The sequence below is a fragment of the Nerophis ophidion genome, linkage group LG06 (genome assembly GCF_033978795.1).
Source record: "Nerophis ophidion isolate RoL-2023_Sa linkage group LG06, RoL_Noph_v1.0, whole genome shotgun sequence".
Taxonomy (NCBI): Eukaryota; Metazoa; Chordata; class Actinopteri; order Syngnathiformes; family Syngnathidae; genus Nerophis; species Nerophis ophidion.
The window spans coordinates 19,190,853-19,212,168 of NC_084616.1; the positions used below are offsets into that span (position 1 = coordinate 19,190,853).

Consider the following 21,316-nt stretch of genomic DNA (forward strand, 5'->3'; position numbering starts at 1 on the left):
ATATATACAGACATACATGTATGTATAAATATAGATATACACACATATATAAATGTGTATAAATATATATGTATATATATATATATATATGTGTGTTTATATGTATATTTATATATATATGTGTGTGTATGTATATATATATATACAGTATACGCACACACACACATATACATATATATAAATAAATATATATATATATATATATACATGTGTATATATACACACATATACATATACACACACATATAAACACGCTCACACATGTATATACACACACATACACACACACACTTTTTCTATATATATATAGACTTATACACTATATGTACATATATACACATGTGCATATACTGTATATATATATGTATGTATATATATATATACACACACACACGCACACCTTTTCTATATATATATAAACTTGTACACTATATGTACATATATACACATGTACATATACTGTATATTTATATGTATATATATATATATACACACACACACACACATATATATATATACACACTACACACACACACACATTTTTATATATATGTATAAATGTATATATATATATATATATATATGTATATATATATATATATACACACGTATAAATGTGTGGTTTAGCGTGTCTCGGTTGGATCAGCGGCCGTGCTAGTAACTTGAGGGTTCCAGGTTCGATCCCCTCTTCTGCCATCCTATTCACTGCCGTTGTGTCGTTGGGCAAGGCACCTTACGCACCTTTCTCCCAGGGCCATCCACGCTGGTTGAAACGTAGCTCAAATATGTAGATAGTGTAAAGCACGTTGAGTCACGAGAGAAAAGTGCTATATAAATTCACGTTACCTTTATTCATATGTATATGTATGTGTGTAAAATTTATTTTAAATGTGTTGAAGTTTCATTATATCGATTGCACCAAATAATACACTGTGTGACGTGGTTTGAGCCCAGACTCGATGGTCACTCCAAGAATCGGAATCGAATCACCCCCCAACTGGTTGTGATTAGGAGTATTGGCAATCAATAGCGAACTGAGCCGTCAACTGTCCCTGTCCCTCTTGCTCCCTCTAGAGGCCTCACAGACTCAGACCTTTTACACGGCCTATGAAATGTTTGAAGGACACAGAAAGCGTAAGTCAGCATGGGCATGGGGCGCTCTCGCTCGCCTCTCTCTCTCTCCTTATGCTCTGCATGACCTCCTCTCCCACAGCATGGACCTGGTCCAGGGACCTTCTCGTGGACTCTGTTTTCCAGTCCACAGCTTGTTCAGTTCTTTGGTTTATGGGGGGAAAACACTTTCTGTCTTATGGACGACTCTTCTCATGAATGTTGAGCCAGCCTGTAATTGTAGTCTTTATTTTAGTCTAAACGTTCTTTATTTTAGTGTAAATGTATTATTTATTTTATTATAAATGTAGTATATTTTAGTATAAATGTATTCTTTATTTTAGTGTGAATACATTCTTTAATTTTAGTGTAAATATAGTCTTTATTTTAGTGTAAACATGAATCCAAAACAACACTCCACATGAAACATGATACAGTAACGATCACGTTGACTTCACTAAAGTGGACCCTTGGTATGCCAACACAACCAAATATTATAAAACTGTATCATGTCCAACATGTCCAAGTGATATTTTAACAGTAAATCAATTTTTTTTTTCACTAGCGCTGTTTTGATCTAAAAGTGATATCCCACCAATATCATCAAGAAATGTACATCAGATCAGCTTTCATGTAAACTGAGTGATGTTATTAGTGCTGCGATGTAAGCGGTCCTGCTGCATTTTTACTTGTGTGTGATATCATGTGCGATACAAGCGGTCCTGCAGCCTGTTTACTTGTGTGTGTGATATCATGTGCGATAGAAGCAGTCCAGTGGCGAGTTTTACCTGCGTACGATATCGTGCGATACAAGCACTCCTGCAACGTGCTTAACTTGCGTGCGATACCATGTGCGATACAAGAGGTCCTGCCGGGAGTTTTGTTTGCGTGCAATGTCATGTGCAATACAAGCAATCCTGCTGCGCGTTTACTTGTGTGCGATATAATGTGTGATACAAGCAGTACTTTGGCGTGTTTACTTGCATATGACGTCATGTGCGATACAAGCAGTCCTGTTGCGTGTTTACTTGTGTATGACATCATGTGCGATACAACCTGTCCTGCGGCGTGTTCACTTGTGTACGATATCGTGTGTGATACAAGCAGTCCTGCTGCGTGTTTACTTGTGTGCGATATCATGTGCGATACAAGCAGTCCTGTAGAGCGTTCACTTGTGCAACGCTGGTCAGACAGTTAACCTCAGAATGTCCTCAAATAAACACACCATTTTTTTTTCTATTTTACTAAAGTCATTTACAAAAGGTAAACATGCTGGGCTATTAGCTGCCAGGAGCTAACAGCTACGCGACAGCTAAGCACACAACAGCACACAAGCTAGTAATAATCATTTAACATTTATCAATATAAACAAGTATGAAATAGCTACAGTTGCAGATTACTTACACACACATCGTCTACAAGGCAGCGTTTGAAAGTGTCCAGTAACAAACGTGTCCGCATTCTTCAACTTAAAGACAGCAGACCAGACAGTCAATAATACATAGGTTAGTGTTTTTCATTGTCCTCTTTTTTGACTCATTTCACTTGATCACACCTTTCCCACACATTCCACACTACTAAATGACACACGTATGCATGCCGAAAGTCCACGGCGGGTTTCTGCACGATGAAATCCACAAACACCAGCAGAACTTAAAAAAAATCTCCACATTCACACGTGAGAGACGTCCCTCCTCAGTTTTCCTCTTCTGCTTTTTCTTCTGTCCTGTCGAGAAACACGCCGAGTCGGCAAACTTCCCTCATCTGGGCTTCAAGCATGGTGGTCTTCCATCACGAGCTCCTGGCATGATTCAGACTCTCTGCCCTACGTCTCACCTTCACAAATCCAGTTCTTGGTCTCCGGAGGACACCAAGTCCCTTCAAGTGGTACCTCGGCTTATCAGTCTTTTGGTGAACCCCCGTAAGATCCCACCAAAACACCCGCTCTCATCCGCGAGCATTAGCGTCCAGCTAAAGCTGGAAATAATTTAGTTTTTCCAAAAAAGTGACTGAAGGAGTGGGTTATATTCGTGGAATTAAATAAATAAATCATCAAAAACATGACATGGCTGCCAGTCTGCCCCATACTGAAGCAGAATGAGTCTGTAACGCCAGCCTAGGACCTTAAAACAATATGTAAACATTTATCCATGAAAATATGTTGAAGCTGCTGATGGTGTGTTTGACGGAGAATCAGCTGAAAGGAGATAGAGTCGGTAAATAATTTACATTACTTCATAGAACTACAGTACTTGTTAGGACTAAATTCTCAAGTCTTGTATTCATACAATATATTTTAAAGTAAAAATGTTTTGTTTTCCAGTTAGTTTGAATGTTTAACATTGATGGCAGTATTTTGGGTTAACCAATTAGAGCCGTAAGCCGAGGTACCGCTCCACTTGATGTGGTGTTGAAACTATTTAGGTCATGCGTGGTCCTCCTTCCCACCAAGTCCCGTGTAGTCACTCGGGTCACAGCTGCAACCGTCCCAGAGGTTATGGCTGGCCTGCTTGAAAGTTCTCCCTCCTCACTGAAAGAAGTCTTTCTTTTGCTTTGGCAGCTTGCAGGATGGCTGCCTGCCAGACTCGTAAAGGCAGAAACACACTTCATGCCACTTGTCCATCTCCTCTGGGCAGCAGCAAGTGCCATCAGGGCTCCGCTGTGGCCCTTAGTCACACATTCCTGTGGTTTCCATGGTGACCATTGTTTCTTCTGTAGCTGCTGAGGGCGCCCAGCCTGTGGCCTCCATCAGGCCTACATCACTGACTGTCCAGCAGGGCCAGAGGGCGGAGTTTCGATGCACGGTGACCGGGAATCCCACTCCTGCCGTCGAATGGATCGGTAAGATCACCTGGCGTTCATGCGGTTTTATGGTTTCTCCTCTTCCCCAGTGACAGACTCCTGTTGTCATGTTCCATTGTCATGTTATGTTGTCATCTTACATGGTCATCTTACATTGAGATGTTACATGGTCATGTTACATAGTGATGTTACATTGTCATGTAACACTGCCATGTTATATAGTTATGTTACATTCTCATCTTAAATGGTCATGTTACATTGTCATGTTACGTTGTCATTTTACGTTGTCATGTTACGTTATCATGTTACATTGTCATGTTACGTTGTTAGCTTACATTGAGATGTTACATGGTCATGTGACATAGTGATATTACATTGTCATGTAACACTGCCATGTTACATAGTTATGTTACATTGTCATGTTACATGGTCATTTTACATAGTGATGTTACATGGTCAGGTTACATGGTCATGTTAAATAGTGATGTTACACAAGTTGTGTAACACTGCCATGTTATATAGTTATGTTACATTGTGATGTTACATTGCCATCTTAACTTGTCATGTTACATTGCCATCTTACATTTTCATGTTACAGTGTCATCTTACATTGAGATGTTACATTGTCATGTTACATGGTCATGTTACATAGTGATGTTACACTGTCATGTAACACTGCCATGTTATATAGTTATGTTACATTGTGATGTTACATTGCCATCTTAAATTGTCATGTTACATTGTGATATTACATTGCCATCTTACATGGTCATGTTACATGGGCATGTGACCTAGTGATGTTACATGGGCATGTGACCTAGTGATGTTACAGTATAATGTTACACTGCCATGTTACATAGCAATGTTACATTGTGATGTTACATTGTGATGTTACATTGTGATGTTACATTGTGATGTTACATTGCAGTCTTAAATTGCCATGTTACATTGTCATGTTACATTGAGATGTTACATTGTCATGTTATATGGTCTTGCGACAGTGATGTTACATTGTCATGTTACATTGCCATCTTAAATCATCATGTTACATTGTGATGTTACATTGTCACATTGAGATGTTACATTGTCACATTGAGATGTTACATTGTCATGTTATATGGTCTTGCAGCAGTGATGTTACATTGTCATATTACATTTTAATGTTATATGGTCTTGCAACAGTGATGTTACATTGTCATATTACATTTTAATGTTACATAGTGATGTTTCATTGTGATGTTATATTGTGACGTTACATTGCCATCTTAGATTGTCATGTGTCATTGTCATGTCATATTGTGACGTTTCATTGTGGCATTACATTGTGACGTTACATTGCCATGTTGCATTGTCATTTTGCATTGGCATGTTACAGTGTCGTGTTACATTGCCATTTTACATTACAATGTTACATTGTGATGTTACATTGTCATCTTACATTGAGATGTTAGATTTTCAAGTTACATTGTAATGTGACATTGTGATGTCACATTGTGATCTTACATTGTGGTGTTACAATATCATGTTACATTTTCTTGTTACATTCTTAAGTTACTTTGTTATGTTACATTGAGATTGTTACATTGGCATGTTACATTGAGATTGTTACATTGTGATGTCAAATTCCCATGTGACATTAGCATGTTACATTAGCATGTTGAATTTCGATGTCACACTGTCATGTTACATTGCTATGTTACATTGTCATGTTACATTGCAATGTCATCATGTTCATGTTACATTGTTATGTTACATTGCAATGTTATATCGTAATGTTACATTGTAATGTTGCATTTTGAATGTCACATATTAATTATAATGTTGTGATGTTACATTGTAATGTTACAGGAGGACCCAGAAACAGAATGAGTCCAAGAGCAGTGATACGAGGCAACCTGTTGACTTTCACAGCAGTGGACCAGGCGGACGAGGGCGAGTACGCCTGCAAAGCCCTGAATACCCACGGCGAGCACACGGCACGGGTCTCCCTCTTTGTCAAAAGTATGAACCTCAAACTCCATAAAGCTCTGACCTCGTGTCACAACTGTGATCAGTCGCAAAACACCAGAAACTAAATATGGCCTTGGTACAACAGGATTGCATGATAAATATTGGACTGATATTAATGTGGACATTTGTCTGCTGTAACCGTGAGACCACAGTTTGTCAGCATCATCCTCCACAACCAGGAAGATGAACACACTTCCTAGTCTGAATAGGAATATGAAATATTATTTGGAGAAAAGAAGATTGGTAATCATCTTCTTTGTTTTGAAGAGTCCAACTCCAACGGCGTGGGCACGCAGCCTCAAGTCCAGGTCAGTCCACAGCACATCGACGCTCACGAGGGCGACACCTTGAGGTTGTATTGCCGCGCCACGGGATCGCCCGCGGCCAAACTCACCTGGCTGAAGAACGCAGGCCAAATCCCTTCCCAGGTGAGACGCCTTCGGAGAACAAATATTGTGTTACATTGTGATGTTACACTGTGATGTTACATTGTGATCTTACACTGTGATGTTACATTGTAAAGCTACATTGTGATGTTACATTGTGATGTTACATTGGCATGTTACATTGTCATGTTACATTGTGACAGTACATTGTGACAGTACATTGTGATGCTACATTGTGACGTTACATTGTGATGTTACATTGTGATGTTACATTGTGACAGTACATTGTGATACTATATTGTGACGTTACATTGTGATGTTACATTGTCATGTTAAATGGTCATTTTGCATTGGGATGTTATATTGTTGTGTTACATTGTCACGTAAAATGGTGATGTTACATTGTGACGTTACCTTGTCATGTTACATGGTCATGCTACGTTGTGATGTTACAGTATGATCTTACACTGCCACGTTACGTTGTCGCGTTACATTATAATGTTACATTGGGATGCTACATTGCAATATTACACTGTAATGTTACATTGCCATGTTACATTGTGATGTTACATTGTGATGTAACACTGCCATGTTACATTGTGATGTTACACAGGACTGTTACATTTTGATGTTACATTTTCATGTCACATTGCCTATTAACATTGTGATGTTACATTGCCATGTTACAATGTGAGGCTACTTTATAATGCTACATTTTAATGTTACATAGGGATATTACATTTTTATTTTACATTTTTATGTCACATTGTCATGTAGTGATGTTACATTGTGACGTTACATTGTGATGTTACATTGTGATGTTACATTGTCATGTCACATTGTGATGCTACATTGTGATGTTAAATTTTGATGTCACATTTTGATGTTACATTGTGAAGTTACATTGTGATGTGACGTTGTGATGTTACATTGTGATGTTATATTGCGATGTTACATTGTGATGTTTCATTATGTTTTTACATTGTGATGGTACATTGTCATGTTGTATTGTGTTGTTTCATTGTGATGTTACATTGTGATGTTACATTGCGGTGTTATCGGGAGACGCTCGCATGCTCGTTTACTCACAAGCGATGGCAAAACCTCCTGGCCACTTCCGGCGCCGAAAGGTTTTGAAACTGTGACTGTTTCTGACTATTTATCTCCTATTTTTTTCCCCTCTGTGTTTGTCTCCTCCCCTCACGTCGTCCCTCCTTGTTTTGACGTTTGCTCAGGCCGTCCCCTCTCATGGTTTCCATCAGTTTAAAAGGAACAGTGTTGATGTGGTCTACAGACGTGTTGAGGAGATGCAGGTCCGTCCATCAGTCCACTGTCAATCCTGTAGACTGCGTCCTTTGTCCTCACTCACCCTGTCCTCAAACTAACTGCATGATCCACATGTCCTTTCAGCCCACATGTCCATAGCTAGTCGCAAAGACCCGTTACCTCCTAAGTCCAAAATGCTTCCTAACGTCCTTGCATGCAGAACGCACTTCCTGTCATCTCCTGCCGATGAGCCGCTGTCCTTGGTCTCGCAGGGTCCCCGTCTTACCTTGACTGCGTCTACCAGCTGTACAAAACATATAGCAGGCATATTTTTCATTTCAGTTTAATATTTTGTTACTTGACGCTAGCTGACCAGTGTTCTAACTGTTAGCATTTCAGTTCAACCTCAGCTTGTCAACATTCACACGCAATTTCGACCCACATTTCTTTTTGTAGTTTGGGGACTTGTTTCTTTGTAATTTAGCAAGTGTATGCCTCAGGATCAAACATTTTGTCCTTTGTGGAATGCTAACTGAAGTTAGCATGGTAGCCTTTTTTTTGTGCTAATTTTGCAGATCATATATTTTGTTTCTCGACGCTAGCTGACTAGCGTTCTAACTGTTAGCATTTCAGTTCAACATTGACACGCAGTTTTGACCCACGTTTATTTTTCTAGTTTGGGGACTTGTTTCTTTGTAATTTAGCAAGTGTACGCCTCAAGGTCAAATATTTTGTCCTTTGATGCATGCTAACTGTTAGCATTCTGAAGTTAGCCTGGTAGCCTTTTTGTTGCTAATTTTACAGATCATATATGTTTTTTCTTGACATGAGCGGACTATCGTTCTAACTGTTAGCATTTCAGTTCAACATTCACACGCAATTTCGACCCACGTTTATTTTTCTAGTTTGGGGACTTGTTTCTTTCTAATTTAGCAAGTGTTCGCCTCAAGGTCAAATATTTTGTCTTTTGACGCATGCTAACTCTTAGCATTCTGAAGTTAGCATGGTAGCCTTTTTTTTGGTGCTAATTTTGCAGATCATATATTTTGTTACTTGACGCTAGCCGACTAGCGTTCTGTTAGCATTTCAGTTCAACATTCACGCGCAATTTGGACCCACGTTTATTTTTCTAGTTTGGGGACTTGTTTCTTTGTAATTTAGCAAGTGTACGCCTCAAGGTCAAATATTTTGTCCTTTGAGGCATGCTAACTGTTAGCATTCTGAAGTTAGCATAGTAGCCTTTTAGTTTTTCAAATTTTGCAAATCATATATTTTGTTTCTTGACGTTTGCTGACTAGCGTTCAAGCTGTTAGGATTTCAGTTCAACATTCACACGCAGTTTCGACCCACAATTTTTTTCAAGTTTGGGGACTTGTTTCTTTCTAATTTAGCAAGTGTATGCCTCAAGGCCAAATATTTTGTCCTTTGATGCATGCTAACTGTTAGCATTCTGAAGTTAGGATGGTAGCATTTTTTTGTTGCTAATTTTGCAGATCATATATTTTGTTACTTGACACTAGCTGACTAGCGTTCTAACTGTTAGCATTTCAGTTTAACATTCACACGCAATTTCCACCCACATTTCTTTTTGTAGATCCGTGACTTGTTTCTTGCTGGTTTTACAAATGCACGCCTCAAGGTCAAATAGTTTGTCCTTGGATGGATGCTAACTATTAGCATTCTGAAGTTAGTATGGTAGCCTTTTTTTTGTGCTAATTTTGCAGATCATATATTTTGTTTCTTGACGCTAGCTGACTAGCGTTCTAACTGTTAGTATTTCAGTTCAACATTGACACGCAGTTTTGACCCACGTTTATTTTTCTAGTTTGGGGACTTGTTTCTTTGTAATTTAGCAAGTGTACGCCTCAAGGTCAAATATTTTGTCCTTTGATGCATGCTAACTGTTAGCATTCTGAAGTTAGTATGGTAGCCTTTTTGTTACTAATTTTACAGATCATATATTTTGTTTCTTGACATGAGCTGACTAGCGTTCTAACTGTTAGCATTTCAGTTCAACATTCACACGCAATTTCGACCCACGTTTAGTTTTCTAGTTTGGGGACTTGTTTATTTGTGATTTAGCAAGTGTACGCCTCAAGGTCAAATATTTTGTCCTTTGAGGCATGCTAACTGTTAACATTCTGAAGTTAGCATAGTAGCCTTTTATTTTTTCAAATTTTGCAAATCATATATTTTGTTTCTTGACGTTTGCTGACTAGCGTTCAAGCTGTTAGCATTTCAGTTCAACATTCACACGCAGTTTCGACCCACAATTTTTTTCAAGTTTGGGGGCTTGTTTCTTTCTAATTTAGCAAGCGTACGCCTCAAGGCCAAATATTTTGTCCTTTGATGCATGCTAACTGTTAGCATTCTGAAGTTAGCATGGTAGCATTTTTTTGTTGCTAATTTTGCAGATCATATATTTTGTTACTTGACACTATCTGACTAGCGTTCTAACTGTTAGCATTTCAGTTCAACATTCACACGCAATTTCCACCCACATTTCTTTTTGTAGTTCCGTGACTTGTTTCTTGCTAGTTTTACAAATGCTTGCCTCAAGGTCAAATAGTTTGTCCTTGGATGCATGCTAACTGTTAGCATTTTGAAGTTAGCATGGTAGCCTTTTTTTGGTTGCTAATTTTGCAGATCATATATTTTGTTTCTTGACATTTGCTGACTAGCGTTCTAGCTGTTAGCATTTCAGTTCAACATTCACACGCAGTTTCGACCCCAATTTTTTTTTTCAAGTTTGGGGACTTGTTTCCTTGTAATTTAGCAAGTGTTCGCCTCAGGGTCAAATATTTTGTCCTTGGATGAATGCTAATTGTTAGCATTTTGAAGTTAGCATGGTAGCCTTTTTTTGGTGCTAATTTTGCCGATCATATATTTTGTTACTTGACGCTAGCTGATTAGCGTTCTAACTGTTAGCATTTCAGTTCAACATTCACACGCAATTTGGACCCATGTTTATTTTTCTAGTTTGGGGACTTGTTTCTTTCTAATTTTGCAAGCGTATGCCTCAGGGTCAATTATTTTGTCCTTGGATGAATGCTAATTGTTAGCATTCTGAAGTTAGCATGGTAGATTTTTTTTGTGCTAATTTTGCAGATCATATTTGTTTCTTGACGTTTGCTGACTAGCATTCTAGCTGTTAGCATTTCAGTTCAACATTCACATGCAATTTGGACCCATGTTTATTTTTCTAGTTTGGGGACTTGTTTCTTTGTAATTTAGCAAGTATACGCCTCAAGGTCAAATATTTTGTCCTTTGACGCATGTTAACTGTTAGCATTCTGAAGTTAGCATATTAGCCTTTTTTTTCAAATTTTGCAAAGCATATATTTTGTTTCTTGACGTTTACTGACTAGCGTTCTAGCTGTTAGCATTTCAGTTCAACATTCACACGTAATTTAGACCCACATTTGTTTTTATAGTTTGGGGACTTGTTTCTTACTAATTTTGCAAGCATATGCCTCAAAGTCAAATATTTTGTTCTTTGACGCATGCTGACTGTTACCATTCTGAAGTTAGCATGGTAGCCTTTTTTTTGGTGCTAATTTTGCAGATCATATATTTTGTTACTTGACGCTAGCCGACTAGCGTTCTCACTGTTAGCATTGCAGTTCAACATTCACACGCAATTTGGACCCACGTTTATTTTTCTAGTTTGGGGACTTGTTTCTTTGTAATTTAGCAAGTGTACGCCTCAAGGTCAAATATTTTGTCCTTGGATGAATGCTAATTGTTAGCATTTTGAAGTTAGCATGGTAGCCTTTTTTTGTTGCTAATTTTGCAGATCATATATTTTGTTTCTTGACACGAGCTGACTAGCGTTCTAACTGTTAGCATTTCAGTTCAACATTCACACGCAATTTTGACCCACGGTTATTTTTCTAGTTTGGGGACTTGTTTATTTGTAATTTAGCAAGTGTACGCCTCAAGGTCAAATATTTTGTCTTTTGACGCATGCTAACTGTTAGCATTCTGAAGTTAGCATGGTAGCCTTTTTTTGGTTGCTAATTTTGCAGATCATATATTTTGTTACTTGACACTAGCTGACTAGCGTTCTAGCTGTTAGCAATTCAGTTCAACATTCACACGCAATTTCCACCCACTTTTATTTTTGTAGTTTGGGGACTTGTTTCTTTGTAATTTAGCAAGTGTACGCCTCAGGGTCAAATATTTTGTCCTTTGAGGCATGCTAACTGTTAGTATTCTGAAGTTAGCATGGTAGTTTTTTTTTTCAAATTTTGCAAATCATATATTTTGTTTCTTGACGTTTGCTGACTAGCGTTCTAGCTGTTAGCATTTCAGTTCAACATTCACACGCAGTTTCGAACCAAATTTTTTTTTTCTAGTTTGGGGACTTGTTTCTTTGTAATTTAGCAAGTGTACGCCTCAGGGTCAAATATTTTGTCCATTTGAGGCATGCTAACTGTTAGCATTCCGAAGGTAGCATGGTAGCCTTTCGTTTTGTTTTGTTGCTAATTTTGCAGATCATATATTTTGTTACTTAATGCTAGCTGACTAGCATTCTAACTGTTAGCATTTCAGTTCAACTTCCACTTTTTAACAAACCTATCATAAGGGCAGCAATGGTAGCCAAACGTAGAAGTAGAAGTTCGGAATTCTGTGGCAAAGACCATCCTTGTCTACGTCAAACCTAGTTTTTGTGTTGCATTAGCTAGCGCTGTCGTGTTTCTGTTTGTTTCAAAGCTTCTAGTCTGGTAAGTAGTTTGCGTCTGCTGTAATGTTCAAAATTAAATGTTCCACAACATCTCTAATCAGGCCAGCCTGGATCGCACCGATATCGGTACCTTGCTCATCCCCAACGTGAAGGTATCGGACTCGGGCACGTACTTATGTGTCGGCAGCAACAGCGTGGGCTCCAACAGCGCCCCCATCACAGTCGTGGTGACCCGAGGTGAGACTTTCAGCTGATCTTCAGGATTTCTGTATTTAAGGACTCGAATTTTATTTTTCTGTCCTCGCAGCCGATCAAAGCTCCTCGCCGGTCACAATCGTGCCGTCAGCGGCAGACGTCCACGAAGGCCAAGACTTGGTCCTTAACTGCGTGGCATCTGGGAGTCCTATTCCTCAAATCACCTGGACCAGAGCCGGTGGAGGCCTCTCTTCCAACCACCAGGTACTTTAACACATAAACAACATAGTGGTGTCCTAATTATGAAACGGAACAGCATTTACTTATTGACCAAATACAAACAACCTTCCCGAGTCATGGCGCAGGGGGAAAAAAAAAAAAAAAATCAACAAACATGATCACACATAACACAACAAAAAAAAGACCCAGCTAAACGCCATTAAAAAATCTAAATTACACCCATTTAAATCCATTGAAAGGCATGATGGGAAAAATGGAAAAAAAACAAAACACGACGAGTTGAGTTTATACCAAAAAGTTCTATTTTGGTTTCATCTGACCACATGACATTCTCCCAATCCTCTGCTGTATCATCCATGTATCATTTTTGGTATAAACTCAACTCGTGGTGTTTGGGGGAAGAAGAATACTGAGTTGCATCCCAAGAACACCATAACTACTGTGAAGCATGGGGGTGGAAACATCATGCTTTGGGGCTGTTTTTCTGCTAAGGGGACAGGACAATTGATCCGTGTTAAGGAAAGAATGAATGGGGCCATGTATCGTGAGATTTTCAGCCAAAACCTCCTTCCATCAGTGAGAGCTTTGAATGGTTGACCAAATACTTATTTTCCACCATAATTTACAAATAAATTCTTTAAAATTCCTACAATGTGAATTCCTGGATTTTTTTTTCACATTCTGTCTCTCACAGTTGAAGTGTACCTATGATGAAAATTACAGACCTCTGTCATCGTTTTAAGTGGGAGAACTTGCACAATCGGTGGCTGACTAAATACTTTTTTGCCCTACTGTATATATATCCGGGTTTCCCACACATTAATTTATTTGTGGCGGCCCGCCATGAAAGAATTACTGCCGCCACAAATGAAAATTTAAAATAAATAAAAATAAAAACATAAAAAATGTTTTTAAAAAAAATATTATTATTATCGACCACTCACAAAAACAATGGGACTCTGTCTGTGAATGGAGCTTGTAGTTACATATTATATAAATATGTAAATATCATATAAATATGTATATAAATATGTACATAAAGTGTTGTAATTATATCCCAACTCCGCATTCTTCTTGGTCATCGCCGCCGCCGCCCCCGCTGCCACCTCCCCAAACACCCCCACCCCCCCCGACGGCCGACCACACCACCGCAAATAGATGCCTGACCTGTGGGAAACACTGTATTTAGCTCGGTTGGTAGAACGGCCGTGCCAGCAACTTGAGGGTTGCAGGTTCGATTCCCGCTTCTGCCATCCTAGTCACTGCTGTTGTGTCCTTGGGCAAGACACTTTACCCACCTGCTCCCAGTGCCACCCACGCTGGTTTGAATGTAACTTAAATATTGGGTTTCACTATTTAAAGCGCTTTGAGTCACTAGAGAAAAAGCGCTATATAAATATAATTCACTTCACTTCACTATATATATATATATATATATATATATATATATATATATATATATATATATATTTTTTTTTTTTTTTATATATATAGATATAGATATATATACACACAACCTTAAAAGCCAGGCATGCTGTATTCTCACGCCTGAGGACTCAGGTTTGAATAGTACTTAAGTGTGCTTACTATAGAGCTAAGTATACCTAGAAGTTCTATAGCATAGTTTGATTTCCAGCAATTATGACATCATTTAGTATTTCATCATTCATTACTTTTCAATGTCGTTTCTGATCTTCAACAGTCCAACCGTTTCTATCATTGATTCTACATTCCACTCAGCTTTCTGGTTTAGTTGTGTTACTATTACTCTCTCTACTACTATTTCAGGTTGCTGGCAGTCAGCTTCGTATTCTGTCAGCTACGCCAGAGGACTCGGGAGAGTACGTTTGTCAAGTTCAAGTTCCTGGATCTCAAATCCAACGAGCCACCGTCTCCGTTTCTGTTACGTCTTCAGCCTCACGTAAGCATGCTTCTATAGACGGACGTTCGTCACGTAAATTAAACCATTAAAAAACGTCATGAATGAAGATTTCTATGAAAGTTGTCACTCATCCAAGTCAGTGGAACTTCAGGGTTTTCAAACGATCCCAACTGGACTGATTGGTTTTTTCGCCACTCATCCGAGTAGGGTTCGTCATCTAGTCCGGACTAGATCTAAACGATCCAAGTCTAAGTCTATATCTGATCAATCAAGTCTAATACTATGTCTGACCGATGTAAGTCTAAGACTAAATGTGACCGATCTAAATCCAAGACTAGATCTGATCGATCCAAGTCTAAGACTAGTTCTGATCGATTTAAGTCTGTGACTAGATCTGACTGATCTTAGTCTAAGACTAGTTCTGACCGATCTTAGTCTAAGACTAGTTCTGACCGAACTAAGTCTAATAATAGATCTGACTGATCTAAGTCTAAGACTACATCTGATCGATTTAAATCTATGACTAGATCTGACTGATGTAAGTCTAAGACTAGATCTGACCGATGTAAGTCTAAGACAAGATCTGACCAATCTAAGTCTAAGACTAGATGTGACCGATCTAAGTCCAAGACTAGATCTGGTCGATTTAAGTCTATGACTAGATCTGACTGATCTAAGTCTAAGATTAGGTCTGACTGATCTAAGTCTAAGACTAAATCTGACCTATCTTAGTCCAAAACTAGACGTGACCGATCTAAGTCTATGACTAGATCTGAACCATCTACGTCTGGGGCTGTATCTGACCGATGTAAGTCTAAGACTATATCTGACCGTTGTTATTTTAAGATTATATCTGACCAATCTAAGTCTAAGACTAGATCTGACCAGTCTAAGTCTAATACTCAATCTGACGATCTAAGTGTGGGACTAGATCTGACGGATATAAGTCTAAAACTTACCTGACCGATCTATGTCTAAAACTATATCTGACCAATCTAAGTCTAAAACTCGATCTGATTGATCTAAGTCTAAGACTAGGTTTGAAGGATCTAAATGTAAGACTTAATCGGACCGATCTAAGTCCAAGACTAGATCTGATCGATCTAAGTCTAAGACTAGATCTGACCGATGTAAGTCAAAGACTAGATCTGACCGTTCTAAGTTTAAGACCATATGTGACCGACATAAGTCTAAGAGTAGATCGGCTCGCTCTAAGTCTAATACTCGATCTGACCTATCTAAGTCGAAGACTAGATCTGATCACCCTAAGTCTAAGACCAGACCTGATCGATTTAATTCTATGACAAGATCTGATTGATTTAAGTCTAAGACTCGATCCGACCAATCTAATCTAAGATTAGCTCTGACTGATCTAAGACGAGATGTGACCGATCTAAATCTAAGACTAGATCTGATCGATCTAAGTCCAAGACTAGACCTGACCGATCTAAGTCTATGACTAGATCTGAACGATCTACGTCTAGGACTATATCTGACCGATGTAAGTCTAAGACTATATTTGACCGTTGTAAGTCTAAGACTAGATCTGACCAATCTAAGTCTAATACTCGATCTGACGATCTAAGTGTGAGACTAGTTCTGACGGATCTAAGTCTAAAACTATATCTGACCAATCTAAGTCTAAAACTCGATCTGATTGATCTAAGTCTAAGACTAGGTCTGACAGATCTAAAGTTAAGACTAGATCGGACCAATCTAAGTCCAAGACTTGATCTAATTGATCCAAGTCCAAGACTAGACCTGACCGATCTAAGTCTATGACTAGATTTGATAGATCTACGTCGAGGAGTATATCTGATCGATGTAAGTTTAAGACTATATCTGACCGATGTAAGTCTAGGACTAGATCTGACCAATCTAAGTCTAAAACCAGATCTGATTGACCTAAGTCTAAGACTAAATCTGACCAATCTAAATCTAAAACGAGAGCTGACCAATCTAAATCTAAGACTAGATCTGACCAATCGGAATCTAAGACTCGATCTCACTGATTTAAGTCTAAGATTAGATCTGACAGATTTAGGTCTGGGACTAGATCTAACCGAGCTAAGTCTATGAGCATAAACTGATGACGTCTACTTGGATGAGACGAACCAGACAGTCCAGTTGCGATGGATTGAAAGCCCTGAGATCCATGAATGAACTTTCCATGTCCGTACCGAAAGATTTAAGCTTCTATTTCTGGAATACAAAGAGGTTCATGAGGTTTTAAAGGGGAACATTATCAGCAGACATATGTAAGCGTCAATATATACCTTCATGTTGGAGAAAAAAGATCATATATTTTTTAACCGATTTCCAAACTCTAAAAGGCTGAATTTGGCGATGTAAACGCCTTTCAATTGTTCACTGTCGGAGAAATGACCTTCCACCTGTGACGTCACAATAGGAAGAAATCCGCCATTTTCTCAAACACATTGAGCACACCAAGTCAAATCAGCTGTGTTATTTTCCGTTTTTTGTACCTTGGACATCATGCCTCGTCGGTGTGTTGTCGGAGGGTGTAACAAAACGAACAGAGAAGGTTTCAAGTTGACTTACGTGGAGTGTGCTAATCAGACATATCAATGGTCACGGCATGCTAATCGATGCTAAGATGCTATTTAGGCTAGCTGTATGTACGTATTGCATCATTATGCCTCATTTGTAGCTATATTTGCAACCAGCCTTTCCCTCCACCCACATTTAATGCCAAACAAACACATACCAATCGAGGGATTCAAGTTGCACCAGTGGTCAAAAGATGCGAAAGTTTGTTCTGCACATTATACCGATGACAGAGGTGGCACAGAGATGTGTGGATATCCTGCGACACTCAAAGCAGATGCATTTCCAACGATAAAGTCACCGAAATCACAAAGGTGAGGTTTGTTGATGTTATTGACTTATGTGCTAATCAGACATATTTGGTCACGGCATGACTGCCAGCTAATCGATGTTAACATGCTATTTAGGCTAGCTGTATGTACATTTGTAGCTATATTTGCATCCAGCCTTTCCCTCCACCCACATTTAATGCCAAACAAACACTTACCAATCGACGAATTTAAGTTGCTCCAGTGGTCAAAAGATGCAATCGTTGGTTAGAAGGCGATCGCCTTTGTCTGTCGTGATATGGCTCAATAGCTAACAGTTTTTTTCTTCAATACAATCGGCAAGATAGGCTGGAGCTAGACCGTGTAGTATTTTATACGTAAGTAGTAAAACCTTAAAGTCACATCTTAAGTGCACAGGAAGCCAGTGCAAGTGAGCCAGTAGAGGCGTAATGTGATCAAACTTTCTTGTTCTTGTCAAAAGTCTAGCAGCCGCATTTTGTACCAACTGTAATCTTTTAATGCTAGACATGGGGAGACCCTAATATAATACATTACAGTAATCGAGACGAGACGTAACAAAGCAATGGATAATGATCTCCGCGTCGTTATTGGACAAAATGGAGCAAATTTTAGCGATATTACAGAGATGAAAGAAGGCCGTTTTAGTAACGCTTTTAATGTGTGACTCAAAGGAGAGAGTTGGGTCGAAGATAATACCCAGATTCTTTACCGAGTCGCCTTGTTTAATTATTTGGTTGTCAAATGTTAGAGTTGTATTATTAAATAGAGGTCGGTGTCTAGCAGGACCGATAATCAGCATTTCCGTTTTTTTGGGCGTTGAGTTGCAAAAAGTTAGCAGACATCCATTGTTTAATTTCATTATGTAACAAGTTTGGTAATTGTAGTCCACCTTTATGTTGTGTACAAAACAACCTTAAAGGGGAACATTATCACAATTTCAAAAGGGTTAAAAACAATAAAAATCAGTTCCCAGTGGGTTGTTGTATTTTTTGAAATTTTTTTCAAAATTTTACCGGTCCCCGAATATCCCTAAAAAAAGCTTTAAAGTGCTGGATTTTCGCTATTTGCGATGCGACTATCCATTTCCCTGTGACGTCATACAGTGCTGCCAGTGTAAACAAACAATGGCAGATACCACAGCAAGATATAGCGACATTAGCTGGGATTCAGACTCGGATTTCAGCGATTTAACAGATTACGCATGTATTGAAACGGATGGTTGGAGTATGAAAGTATTGAAGAAGAAACTGAAGCTATTGAGCGAATAGCTATTGACGCTATTCATAGCCTTACATGGCCGAATAGCTGCGTTAGCATCGCCGGTAAAATGTGCGGACCAAAGGATCAGGACTTTCGCATCTCGTGACACTGGAGCAACTTAAATCCTTCGATTGGTAAGTGTTTGTTTCGCATTAAATGTGAGTGGAAGTAAACGTAATATAATTGCAAATGCATCTGCAGGTTATCCATACATCTCTGGGCCATGTCTGCTTTAGCACCGCCGGTAAATAGCATGTTAGCATCGATTAGCGTAGCATGTTAGCATCGATTAGCTGGCAGTCAACATCAACAAAACTCACCTTTCTGATTTCGTTGACTTAATCGTTGCAAATGCATCTGCAGGTTATCCATACATCTCTGTGCCATGTCTGCTTAAGCACCGCCGGCAAATAGCATGTTAGCATCGATTAGCGTAGCATGTTAGCATCGATTAGCTGGCAGTCAACATCAACAAAACTCACCTTTCTGATTTCGTTGACTTAATCGTTGCAAATGCATCTGCAGGTTATCCATACATCTCTGTGCCATGTCTGCTTAAGCACCGCCGGCAAATAGCATGTTAGCATCGATTAGCGTAGCATGTTAGCATCGATTAGCTGGCAGTCAACATCAACAAAACTCACCTTTGTGATTTTGTTGACTTTATAGTTGGAAATGCATCTGCAGGTTATCCATACATCTCTGGGCCATGTCTGCTTTAGCACCGCCGGTAAATAGCATGTTAGCATCGATTAGCGTAGCATGTTAGCATCGATTAGCTGGCAGTCAACATCAACAAAACTCACCTTTCTGATTTCGTTGACTTAATTGTTGCAAATGCATCTGCAGGTTATCCATACATCTCTGTGCCATGTCTGCTGCAGCACCGCCGGTAAATAGCATGTTAGCATCGATTAGCGTAGCATGTTAGCATCGATTAGCTGGCAGTCAACATCAACAAAACTCACCTTTGTGATTTCGTTGACTTTATAGTTGCAAATGTATCTGCAGGTTATCCATACATCTCTGTGCCATGTCTGCTTTCGCACCGCCGGTAGATAGCATGTTAGCATCGATTAGTGTAGCATTTTAGCATCAATTAGCTGGCAGTCAACATCAACAAAACTCACCTTTCTGATTTCGTTGACTTAATCGTTGCAAATACATCTGCAGGTTATCCATACATCTCTGTACCATGTCTGTCATGGCAGTATACTCATTTTCACTAAGTTCACCCGACCCCAAAGTCTCATCTTTCTGTTCTATCTGCCATGTTTGTTTGTATTGTCATCACTATGTGACGTCACAGGAAAATGGACGGGTGGATCTACAGATAGCGAAAATCACGCACTTTAAAGGGGAACATTATCGCAATTTCAAAAGGGTTAAAAACAATAAAAAATCAGTTCCCAGTGCCTTATTTTATTTTTCGTAATTTTTTTCTAAATTTTACACCTCCCGGAATATCCCTAAAAAAAGCTTTTAAGTTCTTGATTTTCGCTATTTGCGATGCGACTGTCCATTTCCCTGTGACGTCATACTAACAACATGGCGGTTACCACAGCAAGATATAGCAACATTAGCTCGGATTCAGACTCGAATTTCAGCGGCTTAAGCGATTCAACAGGTTACGCATGTATTGAAACGGATGGTCGGAGTATGGAGGCAGATAGCGAAAACGAAATTGAAGAAGAAACTGAAGCTATTGACGCTATTCGGCCATAGCATGGGTGTACCTAATGAAGTGGCCCATAGCATGGCTGCCTTATTAGCATCGCCGGTAAAATGTGCGGACCAAACGATCAGGACTTTCGCATCTTGTGACACTGGAGCAACTTAAATCCGTCGATTGGTAAGTGTTTGTTTCGCATTAAATGTGGGTATCTAGTTTCAAATGTACATACAGCTAGCGTACATAGCATGTTAGCATCGATTAGCGTAGCATGTTAGCATCGATTAGCTGGCAGTCATGCCGCGACCAAATTTGTCTGATTAGCACATAAGTCAACAACATCTACAAAACTCACCTTTGTGATTTCGTTGACCTAATCGTTGCAAATGCATCTGCAGGTTATCCATACATCTCTGTGCCATGTCTGTCTTAGAATCGCCGGTAAAATGTGCAGACACTTTGGTACATTCAATGGGGGTCTGGCGGCAGATTTCTTGCTAGTAGTGCAACTTGAATCCCTCCCTGTTAGTGTTGTTATACCCTCCGACAACACACCGACGAGGCATGATGTCTCCAAGGTTCCAAAAAATAGTCGAAAAAACGGAAAATAACAGAGCTGAGACCTGGTGTTTGTAACGTGAAAATTAAAAATGGCGGCTGTATTACCTCGGTGACGTCACGTTCTGACGTCATCGCCACAGAGCGATAAACAGAAAGGCGTTTAATTCGCCAAAATTCACCCATTTAGAGTTCGGAAATCGGTTAAAAAAATATATGATCTTTTTTCTGCAACATCAAGGTATATATTGACGCTTACATAGGTCTGCTGATAATGTTCCCTTTTAAGCAGGGGTGTCAAACTCAAATATAAAGTGGGCCAAAATTCTAAACTGAACAAAGCCGAGGGCCAAAGTTGAACAACTTAACCTTTTAATAGGGACCCAAACA

At 39.1% G+C, this 21,316-nt stretch overlaps 1 protein-coding gene across 1 annotated transcript in view; it reads left to right on the plus strand.

The window, feature by feature from the left end:
- Nucleotides 1-21,316, plus strand: part of hspg2 (heparan sulfate proteoglycan 2) — a 331,901-nt gene that overhangs the window by 243,163 nt on the left and 67,422 nt on the right. Inside the window, exons 50-57 of the mRNA XM_061902940.1 lie at nt 1,075-1,134; nt 3,829-3,951; nt 5,761-5,913; nt 6,190-6,350; nt 7,544-7,621; nt 12,363-12,498; nt 12,569-12,720; nt 14,485-14,617. Of these exons, the coding sequence (XP_061758924.1) occupies nt 1,075-1,134; nt 3,829-3,951; nt 5,761-5,913; nt 6,190-6,350; nt 7,544-7,621; nt 12,363-12,498; nt 12,569-12,720; nt 14,485-14,617 (996 nt within the window). The remainder of the gene's footprint in view (nt 1-1,074; nt 1,135-3,828; nt 3,952-5,760; nt 5,914-6,189; nt 6,351-7,543; nt 7,622-12,362; nt 12,499-12,568; nt 12,721-14,484; nt 14,618-21,316) is intronic.